The 15,825-nt window shown below is 45.4% G+C and overlaps 1 protein-coding gene across 2 annotated transcripts; it reads left to right on the top strand.

The window, feature by feature from the left end:
- Nucleotides 1-4,089: 4,089 nt before the first annotated feature.
- On the top strand, nt 4,090-15,038 carry LOC121535020 (transcription initiation factor IIB). Of its 2 annotated transcripts, none has more exons than XM_041841683.1 (7): nt 4,090-4,111; nt 5,501-5,613; nt 12,706-12,839; nt 13,130-13,276; nt 13,480-13,609; nt 13,909-14,190; nt 14,500-15,038. In XM_041841683.1, exons 2-7 carry the CDS (start codon nt 5,553-5,555, stop codon nt 14,631-14,633), a joined length of 888 nt encoding a protein of 295 aa, XP_041697617.1. In that variant the 5' UTR covers nt 4,090-4,111; nt 5,501-5,552; the 3' UTR covers nt 14,634-15,038. The 2 variants fall into 2 exon arrangements, with proteins under 2 accessions (XP_041697617.1, XP_041697616.1); XM_041841682.1 differs by having other exon boundaries at nt 4,091-4,172.
- The last annotated feature ends 787 nt before the right edge of the window (nt 15,039-15,825 follow it).

The following is a 15,825-nucleotide window of genomic DNA, read 5'->3' as shown; positions in this document are numbered from 1 at the left end:
CCAAGGCGCAGCGTGTGAAAGAAACATGACTTTATTATATTAAAGTACTAACAAACCAAACAAAACACGACTCGTGAAGTCCAACGGTTAACACTGACCGTAAAGGAACAAAAACCCACAACACCCAAAGGAAAACATACAGATTAAATATGGCTCCCAATCAGAGACAACCAGCCGACAGCTGACACTCGTTGCCTCTGATTGGGAGTCATACAGGCAAACATAGAAACAGAACAACTAGAATACCCAACATAGAAAACGAACACATAGAATGCACACACCCTGGCTCAACATATAGAGTCCCCGAGCCAGGGTGTGACAGTACCCCCTAAAGGCGCGGACTGCGACCGCGTCTAAACACCCCAAACAGGGGAGGGCTGGGTGGGCATTCCTCCTCGGAGGCGGCTCCGGCTCCGGCTTTGACCACCACCCCTCCATACTACCCCCGTAGCGCCCCTGGTCCGGTCTGACCCCGCTGGCTGGATCTGGACTGGACATTGACGGAGCGGATTGCTTACGCTCCGTTGTGGAGCAGCTGACCGGTCTTACCAGGCTGACGACTCGCACCCCGGGCTTGGTGCGAGTAGCAGGAACGGGCTGAACCAGGCTGACGACTCGCACCCCTGGCTTGGTGCGAGTGGCAGGAACAGGCTGGACCAGGCTGGCGACTCGCACCCCTGGCTTGGTGCAGTGGCAGGAACAGACCGGGCCGGGCTGGCGACTCGCACCCCCTGGCTTGGTGCGAGTGACAGGAACAGGCCGGGCCGGGCTGGCGACGCGCACCGTAGGTTTGGTGCGAGTGGCAGGAACAGGCCGGGCCGGGCTGGCGACGCACACCGTAGGTTTGGTGCGTGGAGCAGGGACAGGCCGGGCTGGGCTGGCGACGCACCCCGTAGGCTTGGTGCGTGGAGCAGGGACAGGCCGGGCTGGGCTGGCGACGCACACCGTAGGTTTGGTGCGTGGAGCAGGGACAGGCCGGGCTGGGCTGGCGACGCACACCGTAGGTTTGGTGCGTGGAGCAGGAACAGGCCGGGCAGGGCTGGCGACGCACACCGTAGGTTGGGTGAGTGGAGCAGGAACAGGCCGGGCTGGGCTGGCGACGCACACCGTAGGTTTGGTGCGTGGAGCAGGAACAGGCCGGGCAGGGCTGGCGACGCACACCGTAGGTTTGGTGCGTGGAGCAGGGACAGGCCGGGCTGGGCTGACGACGCACCCCGTAGGCTTGGTGCGTGGAGCAGGGACAGGCCGGGCTGGGCTGTCGACGCACACCGTAGGCTTGGTGCGTGGAGCAGGGACAGGCCGGGCTGGGCTGTCGACGCACACCGTAGGCTTGGTACGTGGAGCAGGGACAGGCCGGACTGGGCTGGCGACGCACACCGTAAGCTTGGTGCGTGGAGCAGGGACAGGCCGGACTGGGCTGGCGACGCACACCGTAGGTTTGGTGCGTGGAGCAGGGACAGGCCGGGCTGGGCTGACGACGCACCCCGTAGGCTTGGTGCGTGGAGCAGGAACAGGCCGGACTGGGCTATGGAGACGGATAGGAGACCTGGAGTGAAGAGCTGCCACAACCCGTCCTGGCTGAATGCCTACCTTCACACACTCTGTGTGAGGCATCAGCACAGGACGTACAGGGCTGTGTACCCGTACTGGCATAACAGCACGTGACACTGGCGCAGGATATCCGAGACCGAGGAGAGGCACTGGAGGCCGCGAGCGCTGAGCCGGCACACTCCGTCCTGGCTGCATGCCCACCTTCGCACAACACGTGCGGGGTGCTCGCACAGGACGTACCGGACTATGCCGGACCACTCGCGGCACAGTGCGCATCTCCGCATACCGCGGAACCTGCCCAGTCTCATGCTGCCATGCCTGAGTACGGGGAGTTGGCTCTGCTCTCCATCCAGGCTCCGCCAACCTGCCTTCTGGCCCCCAAAAGCCGGTGGCCTCCTCTCTTAATCTCCCGATTCGCCCTGTGGCAGCCTCCTGCTGCCCAGTCGCCCATGCCGTGTGCCCCCCCCTAAAAAATTCTTGGGGGTGCCTCTCGCCTTTCCGACCACGGCCCGGTTGACGCCGCTTCTCCACTCCTGCCTGGGTCTCCCCCTTCATCGCCTTCCGGTACCGGACGGCCTCCTCCTCGGTAATCTGCCCCCAACCGAGGAGGACATCCACCAGCGTCACCTCCTGCGTGTGTTCCTGGACACGCTGCTTGGTCTTTGTATGGTGGGTTTTTGTTCCTTGTCAGTCATTGTCACTGTGGACTTCACAAATCGTTATTTGTTTTGTTGTTTCGTGTTTCGCTTTAATTAAATAAAGCATCATGTTCGTGCAACACGCTGCGCTTTGGTCTACTCCTTTCCAAGACGATCGTGACACTACCTGTAAACTACACATTGTTTTTATGGTGTTCTGTGTGACTCATTGAGATTGTTGTTTGTGTTTATCAGTGTAGATGAGATCATAACCGTTGTGCTGCTGTGGCTATGGGCAGAGGATCAAACAGAGGTCCCTCAGATGGGACTCAGGGACTCACACCACACAGTGCTGGCAGCATTAGCAACAGTTGGATGAGATTGCTCACCAGCATGACGCATCGTCACTAGTGTGACATCTTCACTAGTGTGTCACTAATGTGTACTAGTGTGTTGCATGCATCAACCAATGGTTGCGTGCCACGTCATTGACTGTGTCATCGACTGACAGATTGCTATAACAAATGCCGCGTTCACGTGCTAGTCGGAACTAGGAAACTCTGACATTTCCAACTTGTTCACTGGTTGATCGCGGCACTAGTTCCGACTAGCACATAAACAATAAGATGTGCTTAGCTGATATGTAAAATGCATAACCAGGAGTCCTGGCGTTGTAAGATCTGGCAGGTGTCAGCAACGCCTTTCCTTTGAGAATCTCAGAGGAATTAATCTTTACATAATTGATATAAATTAATGTTGTATGTTAATTCATCATGAGACTTTAGTACAATAATAATGTGATTTAGTATTTAGCATTTGAAAGCCTGAAAGAGCTTTTAGATAATGGCCGTATCTGACATTTTTGGATTTAGCTCCACCTGCTGTTGTCTTACAGGTAAAAGGAGAATAATTATATTCACTTCCTACTAGTCTTCAACGTCATTGGGCAATGTGCAATTGAATAAAATATCTGCTGCTGACAAGGCTTGTTTATTTATGGTAATGTGATCCATTAATCAATGTAATCCAAATAGCTCAAGGTGCATGCCACAGTCAATGTGATACAGTCATAAATGATTTGTGAAACATTTAATTTCTCTTTCAATTCTCTGTCAATGGATGTCTGGCCAATGACTCATTGTGTGGTGGTTGTCCAACCAGAGATTTTGAGGTCAATAGTACAGGGGGTGTGTTGGTGAGGGAGAATCAAGGCAATACAGTCACAGACTGGCACACAGAGACAATGCCATCTCTGACAGCTTCACAAACAGGCCTGTCTGCTACGGCTCTAACAAGTGAGCCTGCAGTATTGGCTGCTTAGAGTTGAGTCAGTTTGTTGAATGGGGTTAAGTAGGGTTATGCCACTACCATTGCTGCTTGAACATGTTTTCCAATTATGTTTTCCCATGTAGGCTACACGGTACACATAACCCACCATGTAAGTGCTTTTTTTCTTTAGTGGCTGGCAAGTGGAAATATTACCCTCTGATGGGAGCAGGGCTGGGGGATTTGTTCCAGCTGCCCAGCTTGCAGAGGTGTTGGCTAGTATTTATTGCAAAAATAAGCAAGCATGTAATAATAAGATTACTTTTTCTTTATAAAGTTTGAGAGACACAAACACACAAAAATCCACACGTTTGTTTAAATAGTTTTGCCTTTTGGTTACACTTGATTCTCTTTATTCACTTCAAGGATACGCTCAGTGACTAAAGGTGACACGGTTAGGACGTCATAGGATTTCATTTGATAATGATAATCATTTTCTCAATTTTGAAATGTCAAAAGCATTGTTCCGTAACAGTACAATACGCCTTTTTAGTAGCCTACATCCAGTCCTCATATTTGAATCGCTTTTTGAAGTTTGAGCCTTTTACCCTTCCGTCGTCATGTAAACACGTGAGCCGAAAAGGACATATATAGAGGTAGAATAAGCTATTGTTCGAAACATAAAGAAGTAGTTTGCAACATGGCGTCGACGAGCCGGTGTGTACAATATGTATTCCAAGCTATGTTTTCTGTGTTATTATGCTTTCATGTGGGAAAGTGAAAGTTATTGAACAATGAGTGGTGATTGCGATCAACACGGAGAGACCCTTGTTTCTAAGTGTTTTCCGTCATAGCCGCCGGAATGTCCATTACTGACTGTTAGCTAACCTTCGCTAGCCTAACAGAAAACACTATCAAATCACAGTTGGACACATTGTCTCGGTCGTATATCATGTCAATGATCATATTGTTTGTATGCATCCGATATAGGTAGCGCAACATTATATCTAACGTACAAATCATGACGCAGATGCGAGTGTCAATAAGCAATTTCATGTTTTGAAAGGAATGTGTGATGTCGCAAGGTGATGTCGTCGGGCCAGCTCAGCTGGCTAAATCCAATTAGGTAGCTACATTAATTAGTTTTTACAGTAGCCGAGTCTCAACGCACACCGTGACAGTGACTTAATCATGACAAATTATTCAGCCATTGTATTGATAATTGTCACAAGGACACGGCAAGTTGATTTGGTTGTTTTACCAGCAATTTATTCCACTGGCTAGCACAAAATAACTTGTTTACACTTGTCCAAACGAAGAGAAATTGACTGTTGACGCAGCACCAAGTCCGTTAGCTAACTAGTTAGCTAAATGGGTTATGTTTTGGTATTGTAGAATCGAATTGGTGTCGAGGATAACTTTGTGAAACGCTGGAAGCCCATTTTATGGGTCCCATTGTCGAAAGCTTTTTGGCCACAATGCCACTGAATCATAATCATCTACATTAAGTTGACACAGTCTTTGCAGTGGCTTTTCTGTACTAGGTTTGAAGTAGGCCTACTTCCCAGTCCATTTACCTTGGAATGCATATACATATTCGATCAATAAACAAGTAACATTGACTATGGTGTTGATGCTTGAGAGCAGTTACTGTTGTAAAACAAGCAACCAGAATTGCTTTTGCAACATGTAATTTTCAGAAGTGCCCTTTGTTTTTATATTATTAAAGGTAAATATATTTCTCAGATTTAGGGAAAGACAGTCTGACATGCTTAACAATTTATGTACAATTTTAATAAAGGCTATAAGATTTCCCTATTATCATAATTTGCCAATTCACTAAACAACATACTTGCTCACCTTGAGCAGTGTCAATCGGCTATAAGTGTATAGCGTTAAGTAAACCAATACCATATTCTTGGCTGTAAACCAGCTTTATGGAAATAAGTACAATCACACCCAGTGCTGGGTTAACTCTCACTAGGCAGGGTCAAAGGTAAGAGGTCACTGTTGGCTGACCTCTGGGATGTATTCTTTACTTGCAGTGGAGACGCCCTGGCCCTTCCCAAGGTGCAGTGCCCCAACCACCCAGACGCCATGCTGGTGGAAGACTACAGAGCAGGGGACATGATCTGCCCTGAGTGTGGCCTTGTAGTGGGTGAGTGATAGGCTGAAACACGCACACACACAGCATATGTTTTTGTGGGGTCCTAAAATGTATTTCCATTCAAAATCCTATGTTCCCTAAACCTAACTTTAACCCCTAAAACTAACCTTTATTGTAAGCCTAACCCCTAAGCTTAAAATAGCCTTGGTCGCTGTGGGAAACACACATTACGTTTGATTGGTCACATACACATATTTAGCAGATGTTATTGCAGGTGTAGCAAAATACTTGCAACAGACTGACACAAAGCCTTATCTGTAGGGAGGAGAAGTCTTTGCAGTAGGTATATAGCGTAACGTAACATACAGAGGCCTGATGTACAAGATGGCCCCATACTGGATGGCAGCCGTTCTGCAAGCTCCGACCCAACTTTGCTATTTTGTGGTTCTTTTGGTGTTTATTTTTACTTTATTTTCTCGAATCCGCTATCATTTCTTATAACCGACAATAACTTTTGAACATCTGATCAGCAGTTACATCTGCCCTGGGCTCGTTCTGTAAATCCGACCCAATTTTCGGGGTACCCAAGAAAAACCGCCAGAGGCTGGCTGCCTTGTCGCTGGAGATTTTAATTCTGCGTCATTAAGACGTGATGCCCAACTTCCATCAACATGTCTCCTTTGCCACTAGAGGCGATAGTCCTAGACCACTGTTACTCTACCCACAAGCAAGCATACAAGGCCCTCACTTGTTTGCCATTCGGCAAATCAGATCATGACTCCTGCTTCCTGTTTACAAGCAGAAGCTCAAACAGTACCCGTGACTCACTCCATTGAGAAATGGTAATCAGAATCAGAGATTATGCTACAGGATTGCTTTGCTAGCTCTGATTGGAATATGTTCAGATACTTTGCCTATAACATCGATGAGCTAACCACCTCTGTCACCGGCTTCATAAGGAAATGCTTCGTCGACGTTGTTCCCACAGTGAAGGTTTGCTGCTTCCCCAATCAAAATACCTTAATTAACACCGAGGTTGGCGCTAAACTAAAGGACAGGACTACCGCACACAGAGCTATCGCAGAGAACCCTGAGACTACGGCTGAGGACAGGAACAAGTACAAGAAGTCCCCTAGAACCTCCTTAGTCATCAAACGAGCAAAAGGACAATATAGGAATAAAGTGGAATCCGATTACAGAGGCTCCGCTGCATGTGGCAGGGGCTACAGTCCATTACGGATTACAAAGGAAGACCCAGCCGTGATCTGCCCAATGATGCCTCTCTACCAGACGAACTCAACGCATTTTATGCATGCTTCGACAATAACAACATCATGCCTGGTGTGAGGGCCACCACCGACCCAGAGGAATGGGTGACCTCGCTCTCCGAGGCCGAAGTAAGGTCTTTAATCAGGTCAACACTCGCAAGGCCGCGGGGCCGGACAGTATTCCAGGGCGCATTCTCAGAGCATGTGCAGATCAGCTGGCAGACATATTCACAGTCATTTTCAACCTCTTTGTCCCAGTCTGTAATCCCCACATGTTTTAAGATGACCACCACCATTCCTGTTCCCAAGAACTCTAAGGCTTCATGCTACAATGACTAACGCCCTGTAGCACTCACATCTGTAATCATGAATTGCTTTGAAAGGCTGGTTATGGCACACAATAACTCAATCATCCCAGACACCCTAGACCCTCTCCATTTTGCATACTGCCCCAACATATCCATTGACGACACAATCTCAATTGCACGCCACACTGCCCTCACCCACCTAGATAAGAGGAATACCTATGTGAGAATGCTGTTAATTGACTACAGCTCAGTGTTCAACACTATTGTCCCCTCCAAGCTCATCACCAAGCTTAGGACCCTGGGACTGAACACCTCCCTCTGCAACTGGATCCTGGACTTCCTGACGGGCCGACCTCAGATAGTGAGGGTAGGCAACATCACCTCCGCCACGCTGACCCTCAACACCCCCTGTTCACCCACGATTGCGTGGCCACGCACGGCTCCAATACCATCAAGTTTGCTGACGACACGACGGTGGTGGTAGGCCTGATCAGGAGGTCAGTGACCTGGCAGTGTGGTGCCGGGACAACAACCTCTCCCTCAAAGTCACCAAGGAGCTGATCGTGAACTACAGGAAACCGGGGGGCGAGCACGCCCCCATCCACATCGACAGGGCTGCAATGGAGCGGGTCGAAAGCTTCAAGTTCCTCTGCGTCCAAATCACTGAGGACTTAAAATGGTTCAAGCGCACAGTCGTGAAGACGGCGCGACAGTGGCTCTTCCCCCTCAGGAAGTTTGGCATGGGCCCTCAAATCCTTAAAGTTCTACAGCTGCACCATCGAGAGCATCTTGACTGGCTGCATCACTGCTTGGTATGGCAACAGCAAGTGTTACCGGTGCATCAGTGCAACACCAACAGGCTCCTGAACAGCTTCATTGCCAAGCCCTAAGACGGCTAAATAGCTAACCCTTGAGTTGACCCTTGTATGCATTTTTATTTCTTCAATTACGCTGCTGCTACTCTGTTTATCATACATCCTGATGCCTAGTCACCTTACCCCTATACAGATCTACCTCTTTTACTCCAGTATTCCTGCACATTGTAAATATGGTATTGGGATTGACCCTGTATAGAGTCTTACTTTCTCGTGTTCTTATTATATATATTTTTTTTTATTGTGTTTTCTTTTATGTAATTTTTTGTACTACATTGATATTGATCACTGCATTGTTGGGTTTAGAGCTCGCAAGGAAGGCATTTCACTGTACTTGTGCACGTGACATTAAAACTTGAAACTGCTGGGCCTACACTTCTATAGACACAGTCCTAACCTCTAGTTCAGGGGGAGTGATGTGTTTGTGCTGGTATTATGACATGGGACTTGAGCAGCAAGGCTCTTACAGATGTCCTCCAGCGATTTTTGCACTTCCTGTTGAAAAGGTTTATCCCAAGTATAAATACGGTAAAGTACACACACTAACGGGTTCAAAAATATATGTTTTGAGCAAAATAGTTTTTTTTTTTTTTTGACTACTGCAAACTTCGAGTAGGGCATTCAAGGAGTTGGTCTGATGGGGACTTTGTGATGTCATCAGCCTCCCACCTTGCTTGAGGAACAATAGAGAACAAAAGAGGGAAGGTCCCCCTCTTATGTCATGTCATGAGGATACCTGGACCACTTATTGAGATGTGCCTTTTGTTAAGTAATCAGGTGAAAAGGAGACTGGAGGAGGACTTTACACTAAAGACATGTCAGACCTGTCACATAGCTAGAGTGCATAATACCAGGAAATCATAGAATATAACATCCGCTCAAAGATACAATAGAATCAAATCTGTCCACGCCTTCCTTAGATGGCCTTGGAAAGCCACCCTAGTTAGAGCAACAGATAGCATTACAGGGCTCTATCTGAACGTAACATAGCAGGTCTCCCATTATGAGACCCATAGGAAACACGTGGCTAATTATATGGGGACATAGTGGGTAAGACGGACGATTCAGTAATGATGTAAAGCTAGATTGTATCCCATCGCTTTGCTGTGCTATAAGGAGATGAACGTCAATTTAGTGCTGGATATTAGCATGATTTATGTATGGAAAGGGCTCATTGGATTAAGGCAAAAAATCGAATCCCTGACCCTGCTAGTTTCCAGGGCCTAATTTATAAACGTTACGTACGCACAAAATAGGCCCCAAAACATGCAGGCGCTAGTTTTCATGCAAAAATTGGCATTTATAAAAACAGAACTTGCCCTGAGAATGTGCTTATCCTCCTGCAAACTTTAGATCATGCGTATGCGTAGTTTCTAGTGGTTGAATTATTGCATTTCAACAAGGCAAAAGTAGCCTTGTGCAGGAATATTTGATGACACTCTTATTCATAACAAAAAAAGGGTAGATAAATATAATAACAAGATGCAATCATTTGCCGTTAGTGAAAAGAGCGAAAATCCATCTAAAATCAGAAAGAATTTGCATTTTATTTACAGTGCATTCGGAAAGTATTCAGACCCCTTGAATATTTCCACGTTTTGTTACGTTACAGCCTTATTCTAAGATTGATTATATTGTTAATTTTCCGCATCAATCTACACACAATACCCCATAATGACAAAGCAAAGACAGGTTTTTAGAATTTTTTGCAAATGTATTAAAAATTTAAAACGTAAATATGACATTTACATAAGTATTCAGACACTTTACTCAGTACTTTGTTGAAGCACCTTTGGCAGCGATTACAGCCCTGAGTCTTCTTGGGTATGACACTACAAGCTTGGCGCATACCTGTATTTGGGGAGTTTCTCCCATTCTTCTCTGCAGATTCTCTCAAGCTTTGTCAAATAGCTGCACAGCTATTTTCAGGTCTCTCCAGAGATGTTAGACCGGGTTCAAGTCCGGGCTTTGGCTGGGCCACTCAATGACATTCAGAGACTTGTCCCGAATCCACTCCTGCGTTGTCTTTGCTGTGTGCTTAGGGTAATTGTCCTGTTGGAAGGTGTACCTTCGCCCCAGTGAGGTCCTGAGTGCTCTGGAGCAGGTTTTCATCAAGGATCTCTCTGTACTTTCCCGCTTTCATCTTTCCCTCGATCCTGACTAGTTTCCCAGTCCCTGCCGCTGAAAAACATCCCCCCAGCATTATGCTGCCACCACCATGCTTCACCATAGGGATGGTGCCAGGTTTCCTCCAGACGTGACACTTGGCATTCAGTCCAAATAGTTCAATATTGGTTTCATCAGAACAAAGAATCTTGTTTCTCATGGTCTGAGTCCTTTAGATGCATTTTGGCAAACTCCAAGTGGGCTGTCATGTGCCTTTTACTGAAGAGTGGCTTCTGTCTGGCCACTCTACCTAAATGCCTGATTGGTGGAGTGCTGCAGAGATGGTTGTCCTTCTGGAAGTTCTCCCATCTCCACAGAGGAACTCTGGAGCTCTGTCAGAGTGACCAATGGGTTCTTGGTCACCTCCCTGACCAAGGCCCTTGTCCCCCGATTGCTCAGTTTTGCCTGGCGGCCAGCTCTAGGAAGAGTGTTGGTGGTTCTAAACTTCTTCCATTTAAGAATGATGGAGGTCACTGTGTTTTTGGGCACCTTCAATGCTGCAGACATTTTTTGGTACCCTTTGCAAGATCTGTACCTCGACACAATCCTATCTCGGAGCTCTACGGACAATTCCTTCGACCTCATGGCTTGGTTTTTGCTCTGACATGCACGGTCAACTGTGGGACCTTTATATAAACGGGTGTGTGCCTTTCCAAATCATGTCCAATCAATTGAATTTACCACAGGTGGACTCCAATCAAGTTGTAGAAACATCTCAAGGATGATCATTGGAAACAGGATGCACCTGAGCTCAATTTCGAGTCTCATAGCAAACGGTCTGAATTCTTATTTCTGTTTACATTTTTTATAAATTAGCAAACATTTAGAAAAACCTGTTTTTGCATTGTCATTATGGGGTATTGTGTGTAGATGAGGACATTTTGATTTATTGAATCCATTTTAGAATAAGGCTGTAATGTAACAAAATGTGGAGAAGGGGTCTGAATACTTTCTTAATGCACTGTAGGTTCGGGATAAAGTAAATGCAAAACATTACTGAATTCAATCGATCTGTTTACACATCCGCAACAATTTGCAATTGTTTTTGTCTTTCAGAAACGGTCAGATAGGCTACAGAAAATGTTACTTCAAAAGAAAACATTCTGCCAACACCTCCAAAGACATTTGATCAAGTTCGCCATTGCTATTTCCTTTAGATGTTATCTCGTCCTAATTCCAAAGTATACAGCAAATAATGGCGTTATTGTCACCGTTTTTCGGGCAGAGTTATAACGCTCGTTCACGTGCGCACAGTTTTACGTCACTTTAATAATGTTTACATACTGTTTTACCCACTTCATATGTATATACTGTGTTCTAGTCGATCATCCTACTACTGTACACAACTTTTCTATTCATATACTGTCCATCATGTCTATACACACAATCATATACATATCTATTTATATTATGGACTCTGACATTGCTCGTTGTAATATTTCAATATTTCTTAAAGGGAAATTTCAACTTCATATTCATAATCTCCAGCACCACCCCAACATCGTGTTAAAATGGCACGTTTCTAAGATAGAGGAAGATAAGTGTTTCCAATGATATCTTTAACCATTTAGTAGACAATTAGTAGGTAATGCCTACTCATAATTGGTTCAAATCACACGATGCAAACCGATGTCATTGGAAACACTTATCTTATCTTTTTTACTATAAAACGTAGAAATTTGCAATTTTCACATATGTTGGGGTGGTGCTGGAGATTATGAAGTAGACATTTTTTGGAATATCCCTTTAATTCCTTTTTATTTTTTGGATTATGGTGTATTGTTAGGTATTACTGCACTGTTGGAGCTAGGAAAATAACCATTTCGCTACACCCGTCATAACATCTGCAAAATATGTGTACACGTCCAGTACAAATTGAATTGACAGGTTTGGTTTATAACGGGAAACGTGCGCCAAGTTTACAAATCTCAATATTTTTGTACATGCGTCATCTTTTCAGAAATGGCGCACGCAGATATTTAGTGTAAAATCTACGTAATGGTTATAAATGAGGCCCCAGAAAGAGGCGATAAACCAGAGTAAATATAAGGAAAGTGTCTATTTCTTGAGTGAGAATTAGACCATCTTGTGGGCTGGTCTGGGAAGTGCAGGGTGTATACAAATCTGTGACAGGAACAAAGGGAAGACGTTAGTGTAGATAAGCCACAACTGGCACATTTGGTCATTTTGTGTCGTGGTTGTATCATTACAATTAGTTACTATTCTTATTTACATAAACATTTATGAAGTGTTGGCCCTGGTCCCAGTGACACTGAATACTGCTTCCCTTTCTAATATTGAATTTCCTAATCTCTTCTTGTCACAAAAGGAAGGACTTACTTGGTGAAAGCATTATTCTATAATGGTGAAATCAATACAGTGGGTGCTTGATGTTTATCGCTTTTACCTCTATCTATTCATGTCAGTGCTCACTGTTCAAGGAGATAAAATAGGGTAAATGGGGAAAGAAAGCTGTTTGAACATATTTGAGCTTAGCCCCATGTAGTAATGTGTGTGGTTCCCCAGGTGACAGGGTGATTGACGTGGGCTCAGAGTGGAGGACCTTCACCAATGAGAAAGCCACCAAAGACCCGTCCAGAGTGGGCGACGCCCAGAACCCACTCCTCAATGGGGGAGACTTGACCACCATGATCAGCAAGGTAAGTACACACGTTGGCCATCTTACCTGACACCACAACTGGCACAGAGGCCCTGCCACCTGGCTAAAGTCACCACTTACAGGGAAATATGCTTAAACCTATGTTTATGTTTGTGGTCTGTGGGGCGCCAGACCACAAAATAATAAAATGTCTGCTCCCCTTTGTGTGTGACATGGTCTTCATCAGGTTCCACAGGTCTCTGATTTCCATAAGAGACGTCATTGTCATAAGATTGACCAGGTAGTAAGTCTATATCACTAATGGTTCCAACAATTCTGTTGTCACCATAGGGAACAGGCGCGGCTAGTTTTGACGAGTTCGGCAACTCCAAGTACCAGAACCGGCGGACCATGAGCAGTTCAGACCGCGCAATGCTAAACGCCTTCAAAGAGATTACCACCATGGCCGACCGGATCAACCTACCAAGGAACATCATAGCGAGTCCCATTCTCTCTTCTACTTCTATTTGTTTAGCTTTGTGGAACCTAGTAGCTAGCTAGCTAACTGATTAATCTATTTCCAAAACTCAAGTTATTTAGCAGGTTACTCTAAATATGAGGTTTTCTCTTAACAAAACTATATGAATGTTCACAGCAAACTGAGAGTTTGCGCTGAAGTAAATGTTGTATTTGACCCGCAGGACCGAACAAATAACTTATTTAAGCAAGTGTACGAGCAGAAGAGCCTGAAGGGGCGGGCCAACGACGCCATCGCATCAGCCTGCCTTTACATCGCCTGTAGACAAGAGGGCGTGCCTCGGACGTTTAAAGGTGAGCTCCTCTAACGAGGATGTTTAGAGCATGGAATTACATATCGAATCATCTGTATCATCTATGGTTTTAAGATCATATTAGCATGTTCCAAGCAACGTCTTAGTCAGTGCTGGTTGTCAAGACTTCACGGTTATGAAAGTTTCCTGGATCATGTTCATTAGGCACCAAAACGGAAGAAAACTGACTGAAACAGGGATTTTTATTTTCGTTTTTTTAAACGTTCTCCCTTGCATGTCTTATTAAAACGACCCTGAAGATGTGTCACTAATGACTCCCTTGTCATCCATCCCCCGCAGAGATCTGCGCCGTGTCCCGCATCTCCAAGAAGGAGATCGGCCGCTGCTTCAAGCTGATCCTCAAGGCCCTGGAGACCAGCGTGGACCTCATCACCACCGGAGACTTCATGTCCCGCTTCTGCTCCAACCTGGGCCTGCCCAAGCAGGTGCAGATGGCGGCCACCTACATCGCCCGGAAGGCCGTGGAGCTGGACCTGGTGCCCGGCAGGAGTCCCATCTCTGTGGCCGCCGCCGCCATCTACATGGCCTCCCAGGCCTCCGCTGAGAAAAAGACCCAGAAAGGTGAGGTTGTGGGTGGGAGGATGGTGGGGATAGTTGGTGGTAGGTTGTCTTTGTGTGGTGGTCTTCTTTATGGGCTGAATCTGAACTATTTGTGTTTGTCTATAAACTTTAAAACCTGATTCAGTAAATTTCAGGTACAAATAACAGTGTGACGTTTGTGGTCCACACTTGACTTGAGAGCTCAGCAAACCGTTTCTGAATGTTCAGGAACTCATATTTCTGATAGTTCTGAGAACACAAGTATATCACCAATGGTCTGAAGACTTAAGGCACCAGTAGTCATTTCTGCAAATCTCTCCCCTTGGACAGAGATTGGAGACATCGCCGGTGTGGCAGATGTCACAATCAGACAGTCGTACCGACTCATCTACCCCCGCGCCGCCGACCTCTTCCCCCCGGACTTCAAATTCGACACCCCTGTGGACAAACTACCCCAGCTGTAAAGACCCACTTGCCCGACGACACTTTAAGGGTTCTCTTTTTAGTTTTTATTCAATTTGCGATCTTTTCCCCTCTTTTTCCCTTGTTAATTAACTTAAGACTTTGGGCCATTGTGAAGGTACTTTTTGCAGGAATACAGACAAGTACAGGACACGCATTCCAATGCTTAAAAAATAAGATTGCAAACTGTACTTACAGTATTTAATTTGAGTGTGTATATATACTGTATATATGTCCCAAGTGAGAAAATTGCAATATTATGCTGGTTTCATACTATATACACTTTTTGTAGGAAATGCAGGTTCTATTTTATTAGCTTGTCTGCTTTGTATTGTCAAATAAATGCTTTGCTGAAAAGCATGTTGAACACCTCATGCATTGGTTAACATTAAACTTTGTTTACGGAATGAGTTTTCTGTGCGTTGACGCTAATACTGCTTATGTACCATTTGGAGTGTGAAGAAACTTTTCTGTATTATTAAGGTGAAGTTCCATTGAGTACATTGATCACTACCTCTCTGGCCTTTGAGGACAGCCATACACGTTTATCTAGTTTCAGCTAGTCTCATTCCCACTGCCTGGTGTACAGTTGTGGGCCTAGCATAGCAATTAAAGCAAGCGTTCAACACACCATTGCATCTTTAAAAAAAGTTAATTCTAAGGGAGTCAAAGGTCATCTGGCTTTCATTACATCACGTATTTGCAAAGTTGAACATAACTGAACGTTACACTGTAGCTTAATAAGGGGAACTAGCTTTCAATGCTTCTCCTAGATTAATGAAGGTAAATGAGTGCCAACTACTCTTCTGCCAGAGGTGTAGATCCTTATAAGACAGATCACATTTTAGTTATCCACTTACACTGAACAAAAATATAAACACATGTAAAGTCTTGGTCCCATGTTTCATGAGCTGAAATAAAAAAAATCCCAGAAATGTTCAAATATTTTTCTCAAATGTTGTGCACATTTGTTTATATCCCTGTTAGTGAGCATTTCTCCTTTTGCCAAGATAATCCATCCACTTGACAGGGGTGGTATATCAAGAAGCTGATTAAACAGCATTATCATTACACAGATGCACCTTGTGCTGGGGACAAAAGGCCACTTTAAAATGTGCAGTTTTCTCACAACACAATGCCACAGATGTCTCAAGTTTTGAGGGAGCATGCAATTGTCATGCTGGCTGCATGAAT

Source organism: Coregonus clupeaformis, chromosome 21, assembly GCF_020615455.1.
Source record: "Coregonus clupeaformis isolate EN_2021a chromosome 21, ASM2061545v1, whole genome shotgun sequence".
NCBI lineage: Eukaryota > Metazoa > Chordata > Actinopteri > Salmoniformes > Salmonidae > Coregonus > Coregonus clupeaformis.
Note: the sequence above shows the minus strand (reverse complement) of the source record. Positions and strands in the feature narration are given on the sequence as shown.

Coding starts and splice junctions, on each gene's coding strand:
- LOC121535020 (XM_041841682.1), top strand. Junction 13,277..13,479: donor ACCTACCAAGGAACATCATA/GCGAGTCCCATT, acceptor TTTGACCCGCAG/GACCGAACAAATAACTTATT. Junction 14,191..14,499: donor TGAGAAAAAGACCCAGAAAG/GTGAGGTTGTGG, acceptor CCCCTTGGACAG/AGATTGGAGACATCGCCGGT.